This window comes from Bidens hawaiensis, unplaced genomic scaffold, assembly GCF_021521415.1.
Source record: "Bidens hawaiensis isolate Kalapana, Puna unplaced genomic scaffold, B.hawaiensis_p1.1 tig00036688_1, whole genome shotgun sequence".
In the NCBI taxonomy this organism is placed as follows: domain Eukaryota; kingdom Viridiplantae; phylum Streptophyta; class Magnoliopsida; order Asterales; family Asteraceae; genus Bidens; species Bidens hawaiensis.
The window spans coordinates 77501-97312 of record NW_027505418.1 but is presented as its reverse complement, the minus strand read 5'-3'; the positions used below and the strand labels follow the sequence as shown (position 1 = coordinate 97312).

The window sequence follows — 19812 nt, the reverse complement described above, 5'->3', positions numbered from 1 at the left end:
CTCACTTAATTTCATAGATTGATGGGGTTTTGTCGGTCAATTGCTCTCCGACTCGTTTAGGGTTATAAAAGGCAATTTTAATGGTTTTTTAATTATTGTATCTTCTTATTGGAATTAGCTTTCGTGCCAGAAGACTTTTATGTTTGTTTGGAAATTTTGAGTGGCCTGACTCCCGACTCAGAGTTCGGATGCTGAACAGTACCAGCTCGCTTAAATATTAAAAACCTCATCACTTGAGTTTTACACATCCGTTTAACCTGATTCCAATTGCGTTGTTCTTGGTTTTAATTCTAGTTTATTGTCTCAAAGTTCCAGGTTATTTTGTGTTGGATCAGTCAGCTCACTTAAGGCTCGGGGCTCATTTAGTATCTTTATTTTATCGTTTAACTCGCCTAATTAATAAGGTGAGTAATCACTCCCCTATTTTCCAGATTTTAAACCTTTTGAGAACCTTATGCATACCTTATAATACTGTAACGCCCATAAATATTCGTTAAAAGGGTTTATGCCTTACAAAGCTTGTATTTTAACCGAGGCCCGATCTAACATCTTAAGGGACCTCATGGTCATTTTTGAAAGTCATATTATATTAACTTTGGAGCAAGACATCACAATCTACAAATTGGAATGCCAAAGTGTAACATTTTTATATCTTAAACCCTAACTCCCTCTCTCTTCTCCCTAGTCCGATCGGCAATATGTAACAGCTTCCCTTCTTCGTTTTTTTTATTTTTCCAGCCATCCCAAGGTTCTAAACTCCAATTCAAGGTTATTACTACATCAATGAACTTCTTTTTCATCATTAAACCCTTTATTGAACCCTAGAGATGTCATAAAGATAAACATGTTAGGGTTTGAGTTTTGTTGTTAACAGTTGCTGACATATTCGTACTCGTTTATTGTTTGGTCTTTAAATTGATGAAAATTGATTGCTTTTGATCGATTCTTGTTTCCATGATGTTCTACTATAAGTCTAGTTTTCAGAAAGGTATAATTTGTAATTTTGGACGAGATTTGAATGGTTTTTATGATTTTATAAAAACGTATGTCAAAGCTGATACGGGGAGTCGGATTCTGCTCTGTTTTTCCGACATCATAACTCTTTTTTGAACAGTCCAAATGGTTGGTTCAATTTTTGGAACTTCATATTTTGAGTTAGGATTACAACCCAATTGGAAATTATTTAATTTGGTTTGGTCATGATTTTTAAACAAATAAAACCATTTTGTTGAGCACTGAAATAGCTGCACGTACCTTTCTGGGTTGGAAGAATTTTTATGATGTTTGTGTGCATTAGGAAAATATAATAAAAATATTTTATAAACCTAAGAAATTTATGCAACTATGGTAAAATTTTCATAATTTATTTCTATGATTTTCCTATGAAATTTTAATACATCTTTCCATCCTAAAATCTGCATGTTAGACTCGTTATTGATCGATACGTTCGTTTTAGGCTTAACCGGTGGCTGTCTGTAACGCCCGTTAATTTCCGACAAAAGGTTTAATCATGTAGTGTTATGTACACCTTTCGGGCTTGACCCGGCATTCTCCCGGGAGCTCCTTGCAAACCTCGTAAACGTTCTCACTTAACTTTCCACCCAAGTTGCTACATACTTCAATTTGGAGGGACTTGGATGTAACTATTTTATATCATAAAACAAAAGAAAACTCTAACCCTAAACCTAATTGCAGCCGTCGGACCTGGACCCCCCCTGCTCGTTTTTCTTCTGCCCAGCCAAGTTTCAGCCGTGAAAACTTCAATTCAAGGTCGGTTTTATGATTCCCCATTTCTTTTACACATTAATTGATCATATTAACGAGCTTATTGGTCGTTAAGATTGAGTTTTGATGATAACAGCTTGCTGACAGATTCGTATACGTTTATTGTAGGGTCTGTAACGCGATGTTAATCCACTGTTTTTGATCGATTCTTGATTCCATGATGTTCTACTTTGATTCTAGTTTCCAGAAAGGTATAATACGTAATTTTTGGACGAGATTTGAATACTTTTTATGATTTTATAAAATCGAGTGTCAAACCTGATGCGGGACGACGGATTCTGGTCCTTCTTCCTGATATCATAACCTTTTTCGACAAGTCTAAATTGGTTGGTTCCAGTTCTGGAAGTTAATATTTTGAGTTAGGAACCAAACCCAACTGGAATCGTTTAATTTGGCTGGGTAATGAATTTTATAAAAATAAAACTATTTTGTTGCGCAGCTGAAATAGCTTCACATACCTTTCTGTGTTAGAATAATTTTTATGATTTTTGTGTCCACTAGAAAATTATAATAAAAATATTTTTATAAACTTAAGATATTTATGTAACACTGGTAAACATTTAATAATTTAATTCCATGGTTTTCCTATGTAATAAAATACATCTTTGCATGCTAAAATCTGCATGTTATATTCGTATTGATCAATAAGTTCATTTTAGGCTTAACCGGTGGCTGCCCTTTCTCGCATCTTTCGGGGCTGTTATAATTGAAGTTCGTACTCCGTCATATTCTTAGGTATGTCACTTACAATATACTAAAATTTCATGGCCAATGGAGGTGTTTAGGTCGGTCAATCGATTTTAGTTCGAAAACTAGGGTTTATCAGGAGTAGGATTGGCAATTATTGAGTTTGATGCGTTAAACGATCGGATGACCGACCGAATCAGTTTGTACAGACCTGGGGGGGTTTAAGGGCTGTGGGAAAATTATATTTTTGATGCACGGGGCTGTTGGGGTTAGTGTTTCGTCAATCAAGTCGGCGGTGCGTGAATTTTCGTTTAAACGTTAAAGTAAGAATTGTAAAAAGGAACCGTCAACCCTATCAACTCGGGTGACATAATCTTGATGAATGAAAAGATTTAAAATGTAATTTGGTCCATTCGGGGCTGATTCGTTTAACAAATGGTTTTAAGGTTTATTTCGCGCGCATTCGACCCGATTTGATTATCGTTGGGCCTTAGGCCAAGTTGTTGGGCCTTGGGCCAAAGTGTTGGGCCTTGGGCCAAGTGGTTGGGCCTTGGGCCAAAGTGTTGGGCCTTGGGCCAAGTTGTTAGGCCTTGGGCCAAAGTCTTGGGCCTTGGGCCAAGTTGTTGGGCCTTGGGCCAAAGTGTTGGGCCTTGGGCCAAGTTGTTGGGCCTTGGGCCAAAGTGTTGGGCCTTGGGCCAAGTTGTTGGGCCTTGGGCCAAAGTGTTGGGCCTTGGGCCAAGTTGTTGGGCTTGAACGGCCCATTAGGCTAGAGTGTTCTTACAGTCTAGTTTAGTAACGCGTTGTGTATAATTTACAGGCCCTTGCTTGTGATTGTGCACTTAAGGATTTCCTAGCTCATTGCTGGTGTTCGGTTGATTCAGGTGAGTTCATGATGCCCTTTTTACTCTTTTACGTTTTGGGCTAGCATACACACCGAAATACAATTTTAAACGATTTTACTCGTTACAGTGAATTGAATAGTTTTACATGGTCTCACTCGTGATGGTGCATTTTGAAAGCTATATTTGAATTATTTTATATGCCTTAGGATATTTTAGACTCGTTCATGGTCTTGTGTCCTTAAGGTTACATACATTATTGATGGTCTAGACTCGAGGATGTTAGTAGACTTGGCAGTAATTGAATATGAGTAGACCTATTTGTGTTTGCATGCACTGATGTTACGTGTTGGGTTGTATGTGTGCTCGACCCTGATGTTATTACTTGGATGAGATGTTACATGTTGGGTTGTACGTGTGCTCGACCCTGATGTTATTACTTGGATGAGATGTTACGTGTTTGGGTTGTACGTATGCTCGACCCTGATGTTATTATTGGGATGGTATTTATAGGGATATAAACATATGGATGTATATAGATGTCTAAGTACGAATACTTAGTGTTGATGATGGCCTAACTGTTCATGTCCCGTATTATATTTTAAACTCTTGGAATGTTTTAGAATCCAGTTTTTATATTTAAACTCTTGGAATGTTTTATAATCTCGTTTTTATATTTAAACTCTTGGAATGTTTTATAATCCCGTTTTGATATTTAAACTCTTGAAATGTTTTTAAACGAATTTATATAGGCTTTCTAGATATGGTAGGCCTTGGGATGTTAAATATATATATATATGTATATACATTATTGCTTGGCCTATATTTGGCGATGTTGTAGTCGTTTCGAATATTGATGTTGTGTATGCCTACTTTGTGTTTGCATGCACTGATGTTACGTGTTTGGGTTGTACGTTTGCTCGACCCTGATGTTGAGCCGTGATCGGGTCAAATATATTACTTGGGGAAGACCCGGGGTGAGGAGGCCCGTATCACGTGCTTGGATGTATGAACCGTGGTCGGGTCAAATATATTACTTGGGGAAGACCCGGGGTGAGGAGGCCCGTATCACGTGTTTGGATGTTAAACCGCGACCGAGTCAAATATATTACTTGGGGATGACCCGGGGTGAGGAGGCTCGTGTTGCGTGATTTTGTTTTATTAAACTGTGACCGAGTCAAATATATTACTTGGGGATGGCCCGGGGTGAGGAGGCTCGTGTTACATGATTTTAACGGTTTTGTTAAACCGCGGCCGGGTCAAATATATTACTCGGGGAAGACCCGGGGTGAGGAGGCCCGTGCTGTGTGAAAAGATGTTTAATGTTTTATTCACTTATGATTTGGTTAAGAAAGGCTATTTATGATTTTATGGTCTCATGATTTTCCACTACATTTCATACTTATGGAATTTAAATTTTTAATGAATGTCGTTTATGAAAACTTGAACTCACTCAGCTCAAGCTGACTTTGTATGTATGTTAGATTGACTTTCAGGTTAAGAAGTGGATGCTACCGCTTGGACGTGCTGGATGCTACTCGGGAGGTTGAAGGCATTTCTGGTCGAGGAATTCAAATAAAACAAATATTTTATTTACATTTGATTTTGGACACCTGCACCCGTGTTTGGGATATTTAAATACTTACACTTTTTCCGCTGTTATTTACTCTGAACTTGTTTTAAATAAAACAAATCGATTGGTTTTAAATTTTTGTGAATTTGTGGACGTGATTACCAACTGTAGGATTCCCGGGATTTGGGGTCTTACACTGTCCAATTGTGTTCTTGTCAGGGCTGTTTAAAGTGAGGTATTGCTCCGTTATCTTCCTAGGTATGTCATATGTATTATACTTTAGTATCTTGAGCTATGAAGCTCGTTTGATTGATCAATTGTCGATAGATTGAAAACTAGGATTTCGGTTATCTAGATTTTTAATTGTTACGTTTAGCACGTTGTTTGAGGGAATGAACAACCAATTCAGATTGTGTAGCCTCGGTATGTTATACGGGCTGTGAAAAACTTAATTTTTATGTTAATGGGGCTGAATTGGTTGTCGGTTGCACAAACGAGTCGGTACAACGCAAATTCGCGTTTAATTTGTAGTTTGTGCGTTGTTCATGCGAATTACCGATCCATTCAACTCTTGTAGTGTCGTGTGGACTTTTTGGCTGTAATTATACTATGTTTGGTCCACACGGGGCTAAGTTGGTTGCTAAGTGCATAAACAACTCGTTAACGCGCGTATTCGATACAATTAACAACTTTCGGGTATAGTTTGAAAATCCTTTGTCCCCGGAATAAACTAAGGGTGGTTTTGGTAAATACATGGCCTCGGGGGCTGATGTAAATGGTTTTAGTATGGTTGGGGCTTTAGGTCCATCAAATCTTGTTAGAACGCCTCGTAGGGTAAGCGAGTCGGTGCGGTTCCATTTGTAATCATTGTGTGTAATCCGACAAGCGTTTGAATTTTGGGAGTACTTAGGGGTTATCTAGCCCGTTGCTATTTGTGTGCCTCGTGTCAGGTGAGTTCATGATGCCTTTTTTACCTTTTTACGTTTTGGGCTAGCATACACACCCTATTACAATTTTACCCGATTTTACTCGTTTAAACTATTTTGATGGTATTACATAACCTTATTCGTATTTGTGGATTTATGAAACTATGTGTGAATTATATTCTGTGCCTTAGGATATTTTAGACTCGTTTATAGTCATATATTCCTTAAGGTTATTTATATTACTTATGGTCCAGTCTCGAGGATACTATTAGGCCTAGTATTAATTCCTAGATTATCCATTATTTATGGATTACACGTGATGTGGTTGAATAATCGATTAAAATGTTTGTAAGTGTGTATTTGGATGTTTATGTTTTGATAAACTGTGACCGGGTCAAATGTATTACTCGGGGAGGACCCGGGGTGAAGAGGCATGTGTTTCATGTTTATGTACCGGCGGGTCAAATATATTACTTGAGTCCTTGACTTCATGTCTTGTGACTTGGGGTGAGGAGGCCCGCCGTTCTACTAAACCGTGATCGGGTCAAATATATTACTCCGGGAAGACCCGGGGTGAGTAGGACCGTATCACGTGTTTAGGTTTGTTAAACTGTGACCGAGTCAAATATATTACTTGGGGAAGACCCGGGGTGAGAAGGCTCGTGTTGCGTGATTTTATTTTGTTAAACCGTGACCAAGTCAAATATATTACTCGAGGATGACTCGGGGTGAGGAGGCCCGTGTTGCGTGTTTGACCAAGAAAAAATTAATTATTTATTTATTTACTTATGACTTGACCAAGTAAAATTATTTTATTTACTTATGATTTGACCAAGGAAAATTATTCATTTATTTACCTATGATTTTCCCCAACATTTTTATATTTATTTATGACTTGACCAAGTAAATTGATTTTATGGATATCACTTACAAAAAACATAAACTCACTCTGCTCAAGCTGACTTTGTGTGTATGCTAGTTTGACTTTCAGGTTGTGGATTGGAGATTACCGCTTGGACGTGCTGGAGACTACTCGGACGGTTGAAGGCATTTCTGGTCGAGGACTTCACATAAAACAAACAATTTATTTACAATTGATTTTTGGGCACATATCCCCGGTTTTGGGGCTTTTGATACTTATTAATTTCCGCTGTTTATTACTCTGATTGGTTTTAAATAAGATGAACTTGTTTGGTTTTAAATTTTTGTGAATTTTGGATATGATTACCAACTGTAGGATTCCCGGGATTCGAGGTCTTACAAATACTTTGATATATCTTATTTACATTACTTGCAAATCTCAAATATTGTGTTGTTGATCAATTGAATGATGTTATATGCTATTTGCTTACTTGTTTACTTGTTTCTTTTATCGCATTCGAAGAGGTCCATCATAATCATATTATAGTATGATCATACGACTGTCATAGTAGCCGTAGCTCGTGTTCATGTGGCATAGTCAATCGACACCATTATTTGTATTTATTTCGTCTTAGTAGCCATCGACCGTGTTCGTGAGTCATGGCCAAATGACATTATTTGCATATTTTCTCATAGATTATATTTAGTGTCAAAATCTAGTGATAACTTACTCAACATGTGTCGTTGACAAACCTATTTTTACGCATATTGCAGGATGATTTTCTTGGATGGTTGAAGTTATTGAAAAACTTAGTTTATCTAACTTCTAGGTTATTATAATAAACAAGAGTATTTGGCTTATTCGGTTATTTGTAATTTTTTTTAATACTGTGTACTTGATTTGAATTGAAATAAATAAATTAGATCTTGTCACTAATATTGTATGTTAGTGCCTTGTGAGTTGTGAACCAATAGTTCGCGCCCCGGCATTCCGTCGTAGGTTAGGAAGTGACAAGTGTGTATTGTATAGAGAACAACACTATTGCACATGTTGAGTCACAATCATACTAAAATAAATAGTGTTGCATACAACTGCTATTTCCTAATCCTAACTAAATATGGGGTTTAATGTACACTATGTACCATTTCGCCCCTGCTAGGTATTAATTAAAACATAAAATTTTAAATGTTAATACTTTGGTGTTATGAATATAATAGATCACAAGAATGACTTCAAACATAACAAACACGAACAAAGAACAATTGTTCTAACTTCTAACTATTAAATCTGGTCATGTAGCTTAACTCACACCGAAGGGAATGTCAAGATCTGGGCTGGAGCCGCAAGGTATTAAGTTCGAATCTGATCTCAACCGCGTGTTACCATGGTGGGCTTTACAATCGTGGACACATACGATTGCCTTTTTCCAATGGGTTATTCCGTGATAGCCGGACTCTTTTGTCCTTGCATCAAAACATTAGATATCCGCAGACCAAACTAAAGGGAAAGACCGTATTAGCCTTGACCAAAAGAACAGAATTATCAACGGATCTTTTTAGTTATAAATTAGTAATTCTATTGGTTGGTGCAACCTTTTAGGATTCTTTTTTCTGAATTGGTCACTTTTGTATTCTGAAATGTATGATATATTCCTCTTTATGAAGCAAGAAAAAACCTTGATCTCCTTATCTTACGACCGAATCCATTAAAATCTTGTTGGATTTGCTATAATTATAAAAATGGAAAATTCTCAAAATAGTCCTTTTTAGAGAGAGAAGTCCCAAAATAACCCTTTTTTCCTGATATTTTTCTAGAATTTGAACTTGAGAGACACATTGGGAAAAGATAAATATTATGAGCGAGCATGCCAAAGATTTAGAGAAAGGTAGGGAGCAGACCAAATTTGGGAAAATATTGAAGGTAAAGTACAAATTATTTTGTAATATTTAAGGAAAAGTTCAAATTTTTTCTAAACGTTTCTTCTCATAATACAGTCTCCCATTACTGTTTTATTATGTTTCCTACCTGACCAGTACATATTTTCAAATTCAAGAAAAAAGAGATTTTTAAAATTCGTCTAGAAAGACGCATTTAAGAGGCATTTGTTCTAAGGATACAAGATTTTTGTGTTTCCTTCATTGTAAGTCCAGATTGCATAATTTTATAGGGTATTTTGTTCTTCATCAATCATTAAATATTTCTTCATCAATCATCTTCTTCATCGGTTCATCTTTCTTCTTTTCCGTCCAGATCTTATAGCCGGCCAAAATGATGAGGTTTAAGAGGGGAGATGATGTGGAAGTTATGGATATGGGTTCTGAGTTCATTGGTTCCTATTACGACTGGGAAGGAGGCCTACCTGATCTTGATAAGTTTGATGACATAGAAACTTTCATAGACGCTTTCAATGAAATCAACGTCGATCTGAAAAACGCTTCACCCCCAGTAGATCCTCAAACCGATAATCCATTTGCAGTTTGGGATGGTGAAGATTTTGATGAAAAAGCATTTTGGGAAGAAGCCTTTAAGGACTTGAAGATCGATGAGAATAAGGTGGGAAACAGATCAATACAACAAGAGGATGAAAAAAAACCTTCAGAAGAAGAAGAAAGCGTCGATTACATGGAAATCAACTAATGTAATTTTAATTTTAGTATTTTAATTTGCTATTTCCATTGTATAATGTAATAATCCTTTTTAATGAACTTTAGTTTGTTCTATTTTCTGTATATTTTGACTTGATTAGCTATGAAAAAACAAGAACAAACATCTAACTAGAACAATAATAGCATTTGGTGTAGAAACACACAACATAAAGCAGATACATTACTAAAACATAATAACACAATAAAACAACCGAATTAGACAAGGATAACATCAAACCCTAAAAACAAAACATCATCAACCAAGAGGTCACATCAAACAACTAAACACAGATTTCAAAAACTTGAAATACAACTCAATTTCGTCAGTTACGGGCATAAACCGAAACATCATTTGCTGTACCCCACTCTTGATGAACCCGAATGTTGGGAAAGGGTAGGTGATGTCTTGGTTGGTGCTATCAAAATGAACAGCATACTCACTCTCACTAAATTTGCTAATAATCCTTCCCATCCACCAACCGTCATTAGCATAAACATCCACCGTCTCACCCAAACGAAAGTTGCTCACCTCAATAGATGCAAGTTTTGGCCTTACTTTTTCGACCTTCACAAACTCTCGAAGAGGCCCGGACTTTTCGATTTCGAGCAAGGTACGGAATTGAACAATATACTCGTTAGGGAACGTTGAGATTATGTTGTCGTCGTAATAGGAACCAATGTACTCGGAACCCATATCCATAACTTCCACATGATCTCCCCTCTTAAACCTCATCATGGCCGAGTATAAGATCTGGACGGCAATGGAAGATGAACCGATGAAGAAGATGATTGATGAAGAAATATTTAATGATTGATGAAGAACAAAATACCCTATAAAATTATACAATCTGGAAGCACAAGAAAGGAAACACAAAACTCTCGTCTCCTAAGAACAAATGCCTCCTAAATGCGTCTCTCAAGACGAATTTTAAAAATCTCTTTTTCCTAAAAATTGAAAATATGTACGGGACAGGTAGGAAACATAATAAAGCAGTCTTGGGAGACTGTATTATGAGAAGAAAAGTTTAGAAAAAAAATTGAATTTTTCCTTCAATATTACAAAATAATTTGGACTTTACCTTCAATATTTTTCCAAATTTGGTCTGCTCCCTACCTTTATTTAAATCTTTGGCCTGCTCTCTTATAATATTTATCTTTTCCTAATATGTGTCTCAAGTTCAAATTCTAGAAAATTATCAGGAATAAATGTTTATTTTGATACTTCTATCTCTAAAATGGCCTATTTTGAGAATTTTTCCTTATAAAAACTATACAAATATTATAAAACTATTTAAATTACATTGAAGAAATAGAAAGACAATTAATTTTATAAAACTATAAAACCTAAAATCAAAACAAATTATTTTATAATATTATCAATAACTAATAGAATGAATAGTATTTTTAAATTCTGTTTGGTTTTGCTTAAAAGGTCTGCAAGGGGCTTACGTCTACAAGCGCCCAGACATAAGCTCCTGAAGGCTGTTTGTTTTTTTTTTTAAAAAATCTGAAAAATGCTTTTATGGTATTAAAAAAATAAGCTATTGTTCAACTTCTTCACACTTCTTAATACTTCTTCACATCCTACCAACACCCAATGTCCAACACCATCACCACCCACCATGAGCCACCACCACCACCCACCATCCGTCACCACCATCGTCCACCACCCACCACCACCACCGTCTACCACCACCACCCACCATCCGCCACCACCCACCCCCCCATCGACAACAATCACCATCCACTACCACCACCGTCCATCATCACCACGCACTGTCCGCCTGCACCACTACCCACCGTCGACCACAACCACCGTCCATCACCACCACCACCAATCATCGACCACAACCACCGTCCGCCACCACCACCCACCTGTCCACCACCACCATTTACCACCCACCATCACCACCGTTCACACCCACCACAACCGTCCATCACCACCACCCACCGTCCACCACCACTGTTCATAGCATACCACCATCATCTACCACCAATCGTCCACCACCACCCACTTCTACAATTCGTACACAACCACCAATTATTTTAGTTGTTACAGACGTTAAATGACTTATATCTACTATGATATATATGATATGTAACTAATTTTCAGCTTATGCAGACAATATCCAGTTTATAAAACAAACAGTATTATATTTTCAGATTGCAGATCTTCAGACCACATCTTCAGTTGCAGACATGAAATCAGAAGAAATAAGATTGCAGACAGTTTTTGTCTTAAAAAACAAACAGCACCTTAGTCGTTTAAAAACTATTGAATCCCGAAGTGAATTGATGGTTATATCAGATTTTCAAATTAATTATTTTTTTTATATATTTTTGCTCTTAAAGAAAAGTTAATCCCTTTAGTCCCCATGATTTTATTTATTAAATACTTGATACTCTTTTAACATAATACGAACGTTCAATTATTTATTATGTTATTTGGTTTTCAAAACGAGTCGACTAGTAGACTTTGTAAGTGAACCAATCGATTTTATATATTGCTAGTTGAGTTATAAACAACATTGCCTAAACCTAAAGAGGAAATGAAGTGTAGTTTATAATATTATCAATCTACAATACTCTTACCAGTTTTAGTATATTCGTTCATATATGATCGTATCCTGAATTTTAAGTTACTCTGATCAGAAGATATTCTTTCAAGGGCAACTGCACTTATTTAAAAACAGGAATGCATATCGAGTGCAACCAATACTCTCAAACATTTTCAAGTAATTAAAGAGATGAACTTATGAACATAACTAATTTGGCTTCCACTAGTATAAATTAGCATACGTATACGTAAACCTAATGTTATTAGCATCGATCCTTAAAAGAATATAATATAGAACGATAAGTCTTCTTTTATAAGTCTCATTACTAAATATTTAAAATTACTAAAGTCCTAACACCAACTTAGTCATGCTATTATAAGTTTAAAAAACATAACTTGTGGGTCATGTACGTTTAATTCAACATGTTACTATTTTTTTACTGTAAAAGAAATATAGTTAAAGTTTAATTACACATGTATGTATTAACTAATAGCATGGACTTACGTATACGCATGTTCATATGAATGGGAAACCAAATTACTTATTATTACTCTTTTTAATTTTAGCACACACAGAAACACATATACATGTATAAATTCAATCTGAAAGTTTATAAATTCAATCCGGATCCCATGCCATGTTGAATCTTTGAACACATCAACAAACGGTAAGTAATTAAAGCCAATCCTAAGAAACAAAAACACTATTATCTGTCGATCAAGTAAGTACTGGATGGTCCAACATGAAGAAAGCCTCCAACATAAACCGTGAAGGTTCACTATGGGTGGTTTAAAATCTCATGTGGCGTAAGGAGACATGAGCTATAAAATATTCTAAGGTACCTATCACTAGTAGGAAAAGTTTAGTATTAAATAATGTTTAGATATGTATAATTATTTTGGGTATGTTTGATGTCTATTTGGGATGTTGTAGAAGGAGAATACTTGCGTTAAGATGAACATAAACTTGAGTGATTGTAACGACGTATAATATAAGTGCTTGGGATTTACAAAAGATCAATGGCATATGAGAATTGCATGCCATTCACTCTTCATGTATCATTAATAATTTTATTTCATTCGCTTGTACATTCTACACATTAAGTAGTACAAATACACATGTATTACTTATCGAATCTTGGACTTTGACGATGAGGTCTGAATGAGAAACCATAAAAGGGTCGCTAATCACCGTCACCGTTCACCATTAACTGTTGTTTATCTACACATTTTTTTTTCACCAGCGCCACCATTGAATTGACTTCTATCATCGTTGTCAATCCACCTCTACAACCGACACCCCAGCACCACTACCTCTGCACCGGTCATGCCCTCCACACACGGTTAGCAGCAACACCAGCACCGTCGTTTTCATGCACACCCTTAATAAAATAGATTAATTGGTTAACAAAAACCAATAACCGAATTGAAACGTCCCATGCATGACATTGATAAAATATATAGTGTGTGAATCTATTTTAATAATTTAATTCTAAAACAATTCGATTTGAATCAACATTAACTAGAGAATCTATTTATTGTTTTTTTTTCACGAAACAAAATTATACCTCTATGTAACAACTCGTCTTAGCATGATCTTTCATCAATGTTTTTGCATTAGGTTTTTTCATTAACTCCCTTGCCAATAATAATCGTTAAAATAATAAACAAATCATATGTGTTTGAATTTTGAACCGATCATTTTAGTATTAATTCACTACTGTAAATTAATTTATAATACCCTATACATGATTCTTCAACACACAACAGAATCGAGTCAAAACACGGTTTTACTCATCTTTTTCTAGTGATCAACAGAAACGACCATACATAACACAACGACTAAACCACAATACATAAACTTTACTTTAATCAAATTAGTCATAATTTGTCACGTGCTACGAAAATATTCCCACGTGACTTCCCACCCACACTAGACTTGGTGTCCTATAAATTCACAACTTGCATCACATATTCTTGACAAAACTTCATCCCTACAACCACCACCTACAACTATATTCCCATAACACACAAAATATAAACACATTGTATTCCCGTGTTGTTAATAAAAATCATGGCAACTAAACTCCTAATGCTGACCGCTATATGCCGGTTAATCGTGATAGTCGGGTTAACCCTAAACCCTAACGAACTCGTTCTCACCCGAACCGAACTTCAACTAAGTTTCAACCGAACCCACATCACATCCGCAGTTTCCGACTTCGGAAAACTCACTACCCACGAGCCGGCGGCCGTGCTGCACCCGTCGTCCTCGTTAGACATCGCGAACCTCGTGAAGCTGGCGTACGAATCGCCTCAGGGGTTCGCGGTGTCAGCCAGAGGCCACGGGCACTCGATCAACGGGCAGGCGGCCGCCAACAACGGCGTGGTGGTGGAAATGAGCTGGCGGTCGGCGGCGCCAGTACCGGAGGTGAATGAGAAGTTGATGTATGTTGACGTGTGGGGCGGAGAGCTTTGGATTGATGTGCTCAAGTCCACGTTGGCATATGGACTGGCGCCAAAATCATGGACTGATTACTTGTACCTTTCGGTTGGAGGTACAATCTCTAATGCGGGGATTAGCGGACAAGCGTTTAATCATGGACCTCAGATTAGCAATGTTCATGAGGTGGATGTGGTCACGGGTACATAATTACATTTTACTGCTCTTTCATGCAATGTGTTAAAAAAAACCCCTTTATATACCGTATTGGGTCGGGCTCAGAAACGGAATTACTGAACCTCAACTTAAAAGTAATTCAAAACTACGTAATTTCATAATCAAAGATTAATTTTCAATAAAGTGTTTTTACTAGGCTTTCACTAAAAGATGAAATTCACAATCATCATCGATCATCATTGTCATCAACAAAAACATAAGTATTTCCGTTTTGTATATAAGATTTAGTTATCAATAATTATAATATAATGAGGCTGAGTGATGGAAATTGGAAAGCCGTTAGGTTATAGTGGAAAGTTTAAAATTAAAACTATTGAAAATGGGATTAAACTGGGCTCAGTGATACTGGCTGTGTGACCGATTTTTAAAACATTGCTTTCATGCGTGATTTTTTGTGTTTTTAATATTATAAAAGGTTGAATAATTTGAGAAAAGTTGTGTAATTTGTGCAAGTGCAGGAAGAGGGGAGCTGGTGACGTGCGCAGAGGATAGAAACTCGGAGTTGTTTCATGCGGTTATGGGAGGGTTGGGGCAATTTGGAATTATCACAAGAGCTAGAATCGCTTTGGAACCTTCCCCTCGAATGGTATTTATGTCTTTCTCTTTCTAAATTGATTTTTTTTAATGTTGTTAAAATATTAAAAATTAAAAGATTTCAAAAAGGATAACAAAAAACCCAAGTAAAACTTTTATTTAACATAATTTGATGAGCAGGAGAGTTAAGAGTGTCAGTGTCATACTTCGATACCGATGTTGATCTTGATATTGATACTGAGACTACTATAGAAGGGGGGCGGTCGAAATTATGTGATAAAAGATGTAAAGACGAAGACATGATAATAAAAGTTATATTTTATAAGTTTATTATAAGTTTACTGGTTATGATTTAAAAAAACTGAACCTTTCAATACTTGTTTAATTAATAAAAGAAAATATCACAGACGGAAGGGTTATTAAATTCGGATCCTGATATTGATATTGATACCAACAACGTCTCCTGGGATGGATGGACTCTGAAACTATATGATGATAAATATAAAAATCGAAGACACCATGCAATTTATATATTTATATAAATCTGTTATTGGTGACTGTTTGAAGATTCGAAATTTAGATTTTATAAAACAAAAACAAAAATTTATGTGTAATCGTCGATCTCAAAAGAACTATTTTCAAGAAAAAACAAACAAGCAGTGATTTAGTGGTCCATGGCAATGAAGTTTTTTCAGCCAATCATAACTATTGACATTGCTATTGATGTGTCACTTATTATTTTTATTTCTTCATAACAAAAATATTAAATATTAATTAACTTTGTGTTATGGACTTATGATACTAGGTAAGATGGATCCGGGTACTATATTCAAACTTCTCGGGTTTTACCCATGACCAAGAGTATCTTATCTCCCTGCATGATCAACCAAACTCATTGAAGTTTGATTATGTTGAAGGTTTTGTGATTGTAGATGAAGGTTTGATTAATAATTGGAGGTCATCCTTCTTCTCCCCTAGCAACCCTGTAAAAATATCCTCCATTTCTTCGGGTGGCAATGTCTTATACTGCCTAGAAATCACCAAAAACTACTACGAAAATTCGGACCCAGAAACCGTGAACCAGGTAATTCAATCATTGTCTGAAATCATTAAAGCATTCATTTATCTGAGTGTGCATGTTATAAATCTATGGTCATATAAGAACAATGATATTTTGTATTATCTATTTTTACTTGTCTGATTTACTGCTAGAATAACGGGTATTTGCTACCGCATTCTCTGTCGTAAATTAATAACATTTTGCGACAAAAAATGTGGTAACGAAGGTATCTATGGGCAGTGTCAGTTTTCAAGTACTGTAAACCCTAATTATATGTGTTTATTTTATACGGGAATAATAATGCATACATGAATAACAATACACATATGATATTATACGCGAACAAAAGTATATATGTGACTCTAATCTGCGTGTTTCATGAGTAAATGATTCATATCCTAGTAGACCATGTATTAAAAAATAAAATGATTATTTTTGTGATTTTATAATAAAAAGAAATTAACAAATTTATACACAATAAAACATAGTAGATCTTACGTTGATTTGATACGATGATTGACGGCAAACCTAAGTAATATATTAATGGAGAATTGTTTGTATAAACCGATGTCATCCACTCACCAAATAATTAGCAACCAATAATGCAGCTGGATGTAGTTAAAAAGTAAGTTACTCTAGTTTTAAAAATAAGTGTTTTTATAACTTTATTTATAAACTTTTTGTGTTCTTTATGGTGTTTTAAAAGGGAGCTGATATTCATACACCCATAAGGGTTTTAGAGATGGTGTACGTAAAAGAAAAGTTATATGTAAAAAGGGTGTATGAATAACAAAAAGCGCGTTTGTAAATTTTAAATATTCTTTATAAATATATTATTTTATGCAGGAAGTGAAAGCTTTGTTAAAGAAACTAAATTATATACCAGCAACAGTCTTCACCACTGACCTTCCATATATTGATTTCTTGGACCGGGTTCACAAGGCCGAGTTAAAACTCCGGTCGAAGGGGTTATGGGATGTACCACACCCATGGCTTAACTTGTTCGTACCCAAATCAAGAATTGAGGACTTTGACCGAGGAGTCTTCAAGGGTATTTTGGGGAATAAGACTAGTGGGCCCATTCTCATCTATCCCATGAACAAAAACAAGTAAGGACATATTATTCATCCATGTATCCATATGATGTTTATACTATATTACGGTGTTTCATGCACTGATACATGACATATGAAAATCATGACTTTTGTACTTTGACCATGCATCACCTAGTTATAACTTATTACATGTTAGATGAGATCTAGAATGTGGGACCCTTTGATAAAGTGTATGCATTATTACTTGTACATGTTTGATATTATGGTTCTTGTAGGTGGGATGAGGAAACTTCAGTGGTGACACCGAACGAGGACGTGTTTTATTTGGTGGCGTTGCTTAGATCTGCATTGCAAAATGGTGAAGAAACATTGACGTTAGAACACTTGAGCAATGAGAACCGTCGGATTTTAAACTTTTGTGAGGATCGGAAGATCGGTATTAAACAATACCTGCCACATTACACCACGCAACAAGAGTGGATGGATCATTATGGAGAAAAATGGCCACAAATTTACAAGAGAAAAATGGAGTTTGACCCACGTCATATACTAGCCACGGGTCAAAGGATATTCGAGCCTAGTTTCAGTTCAGTGATGAAATCGTGGTGATAATGATGTCAATCGTGACACAAGTGGAGTAATTGTTTTCTTTTTCTATAAATCACAAGATAATCCGTCCTTTCTAGACATTCTTGTACTTAGTGGCAAGCATTATCATAGAACAGAATTAACGTCATAAGTTTATTCTATTATTTTAAAATCATTTACATTTTTGTTGAAATCCTTTTGGTTCTTGTTCCCCTTCCATTGCATTTTAAAATACATATATTATAAAGTCATGACATACTATTTTTTTCACTTAAAAATGAAAATATAAAGATGCACTTACTTCACCCTCTATAATTTGAGGCTAAAAGCCCAATACGCAGTCTACTTATTTTGGGCCAAAGAAATTCCACAAAACTTGGGCGTACTTATATTGTCACGGAAATAGCTATTCATGAAAAGGAAAAGAAAAAACGTATCCACAACGATGTTTTAAAAACCGGCATTTTACTTGTACCGGATTTGATTTAAAAATGGTATAATCAGTTGAATAATGTATCATGAGGTTCAACTGGGTTGAATAGTTTACTCTGTAGTTCCCTATGAGTACAACTCTAAGTCAAAAAATAACCCTAAAGTATATCAATAGACATCAAACATGAACCAAACATCTCGCATAAACAACGATCGAGTCAAATAGAAAGTTTACATTTGTATATGAAATTAATCAATTAAAAAAGATGTAAAGAAACCAACTTTGGATTTACAAGTTTAAAAATTGGTTGATTAACGAATCATTGTATAGTATGTTTACTCATTTTAATTTTATTTGTTAGGTTAAAAGTCATTTTAAAAATACGGGCACTAAAAAATTATCGAAAATATCTTGGTTTTAAAACCAGTTTGTCGGTTTGAACCCGTATTTTTGAAAAAACCAGCAGTATGATGCTCTAGCAAACCACCTAAAAATAGCGTGCTCTAAATCCGGTATAACTGATTCAATTGGCTTGTACATAGCAGTTTTTAAAACATAAATAAAACATAAATATATGAGTTAACTACATGGTTAGTCCCTATGCTTTGTAGATATTGCATAACTGATCCCCATGGTTTGGTAATTACAAGCTTGATCCTTGTGGTAACTACATGTTAGGTCCTTGTCATTAACAGTCATTAAATATCTCGGTTAAGTGGGTGAGAAGTATCTATTTTACCCTCTTAAAGAAAAAATAATGAAAAAAGAAAATGAAAAAGTAGGCACACCCCTATTTTACCGTCACCGCCGCAAACACCATACTAGAAAGCCTTACTCCTAAACAAATGGCCACCATGCATCTCATCGATTTCGTCCCTACCGTATCCCGCGTATCATTAGCAGAGCGAAGTGATTTCCGATTTGGTGGTTCACGGTCACAACTCCTTGTGAAAAACCATGTCGTTTCTCGAATGCGGATTATCTAAGTTGAACGTCAGTGCAAGTTGGTTTGCAGATGTTTGAATACAAACTAATTATACCATCACCACAGTGTGCCAAGAACATTCTCATAGGCTAGTTGTACAACTAACACGCACTTTTGTAGTGTTGCAAAGCTTCGATTTCCTTAAGTATCAACACGCATTTAAAAGTACATTGAATTTTTCCAATATAAATTGAAATCTTCTTCAAAACATTTCTGGGGTGAATATCGGATAGTTATCATCGAACTATTGTCTTATTGATCGATTAAGGTGCTCTTGACAATAGTCCCCATGCATATACCTAATTAAAACATAATAATCAGTATTTTTTAATTAAAAAAGTTAAAGCATTAATTAGAGTAAAAAATTAATAAATAATAAATCCGTCAAAAAATTAGTAAAACTTAACTGTGAAGCGATGTCATGGTTTTCGTCAACGCGAAAGCGACCCCACTAGTCAAAAGTTCAAGGTTACACCTACTCGTTTTAATATATTCTTACTCAAAACTTGACGAATCATACGCAACCCGACAAAGGTTGAAATGAATTCATTATGTGAAAGTATACTTGAGTATGATTTTTTTTTTTAATTTGAAGAGTAGAGA

At 35.6% G+C, this 19812-nt stretch overlaps 2 protein-coding genes across 2 annotated transcripts; one reads left to right on the top strand and one right to left on the bottom strand.

Moving 5' to 3' along the window:
- Positions 1-9585: 9585 nt before the first annotated feature.
- LOC143613070 (DUF724 domain-containing protein 3-like) lies at positions 9586-10050 on the bottom strand. Its single transcript, XM_077086887.1, has one exon. The coding sequence runs from the start codon at positions 10048-10050 to the stop codon at positions 9586-9588; it is 465 nt and encodes a 154-aa protein (XP_076943002.1).
- Positions 10051-13941: 3891 nt separating this feature from the next.
- On the top strand, positions 13942-17812 carry LOC143613071 (cytokinin dehydrogenase 5-like). Its single transcript, XM_077086888.1, has 5 exons — positions 13942-14519; positions 15013-15140; positions 15894-16172; positions 16995-17257; positions 17479-17812. Exons 1-5 carry the CDS (start codon positions 13949-13951, stop codon positions 17810-17812), a joined length of 1575 nt encoding a protein of 524 aa, XP_076943003.1. The 5' UTR covers positions 13942-13948.
- The last annotated feature ends 2000 nt before the right edge of the window (positions 17813-19812 follow it).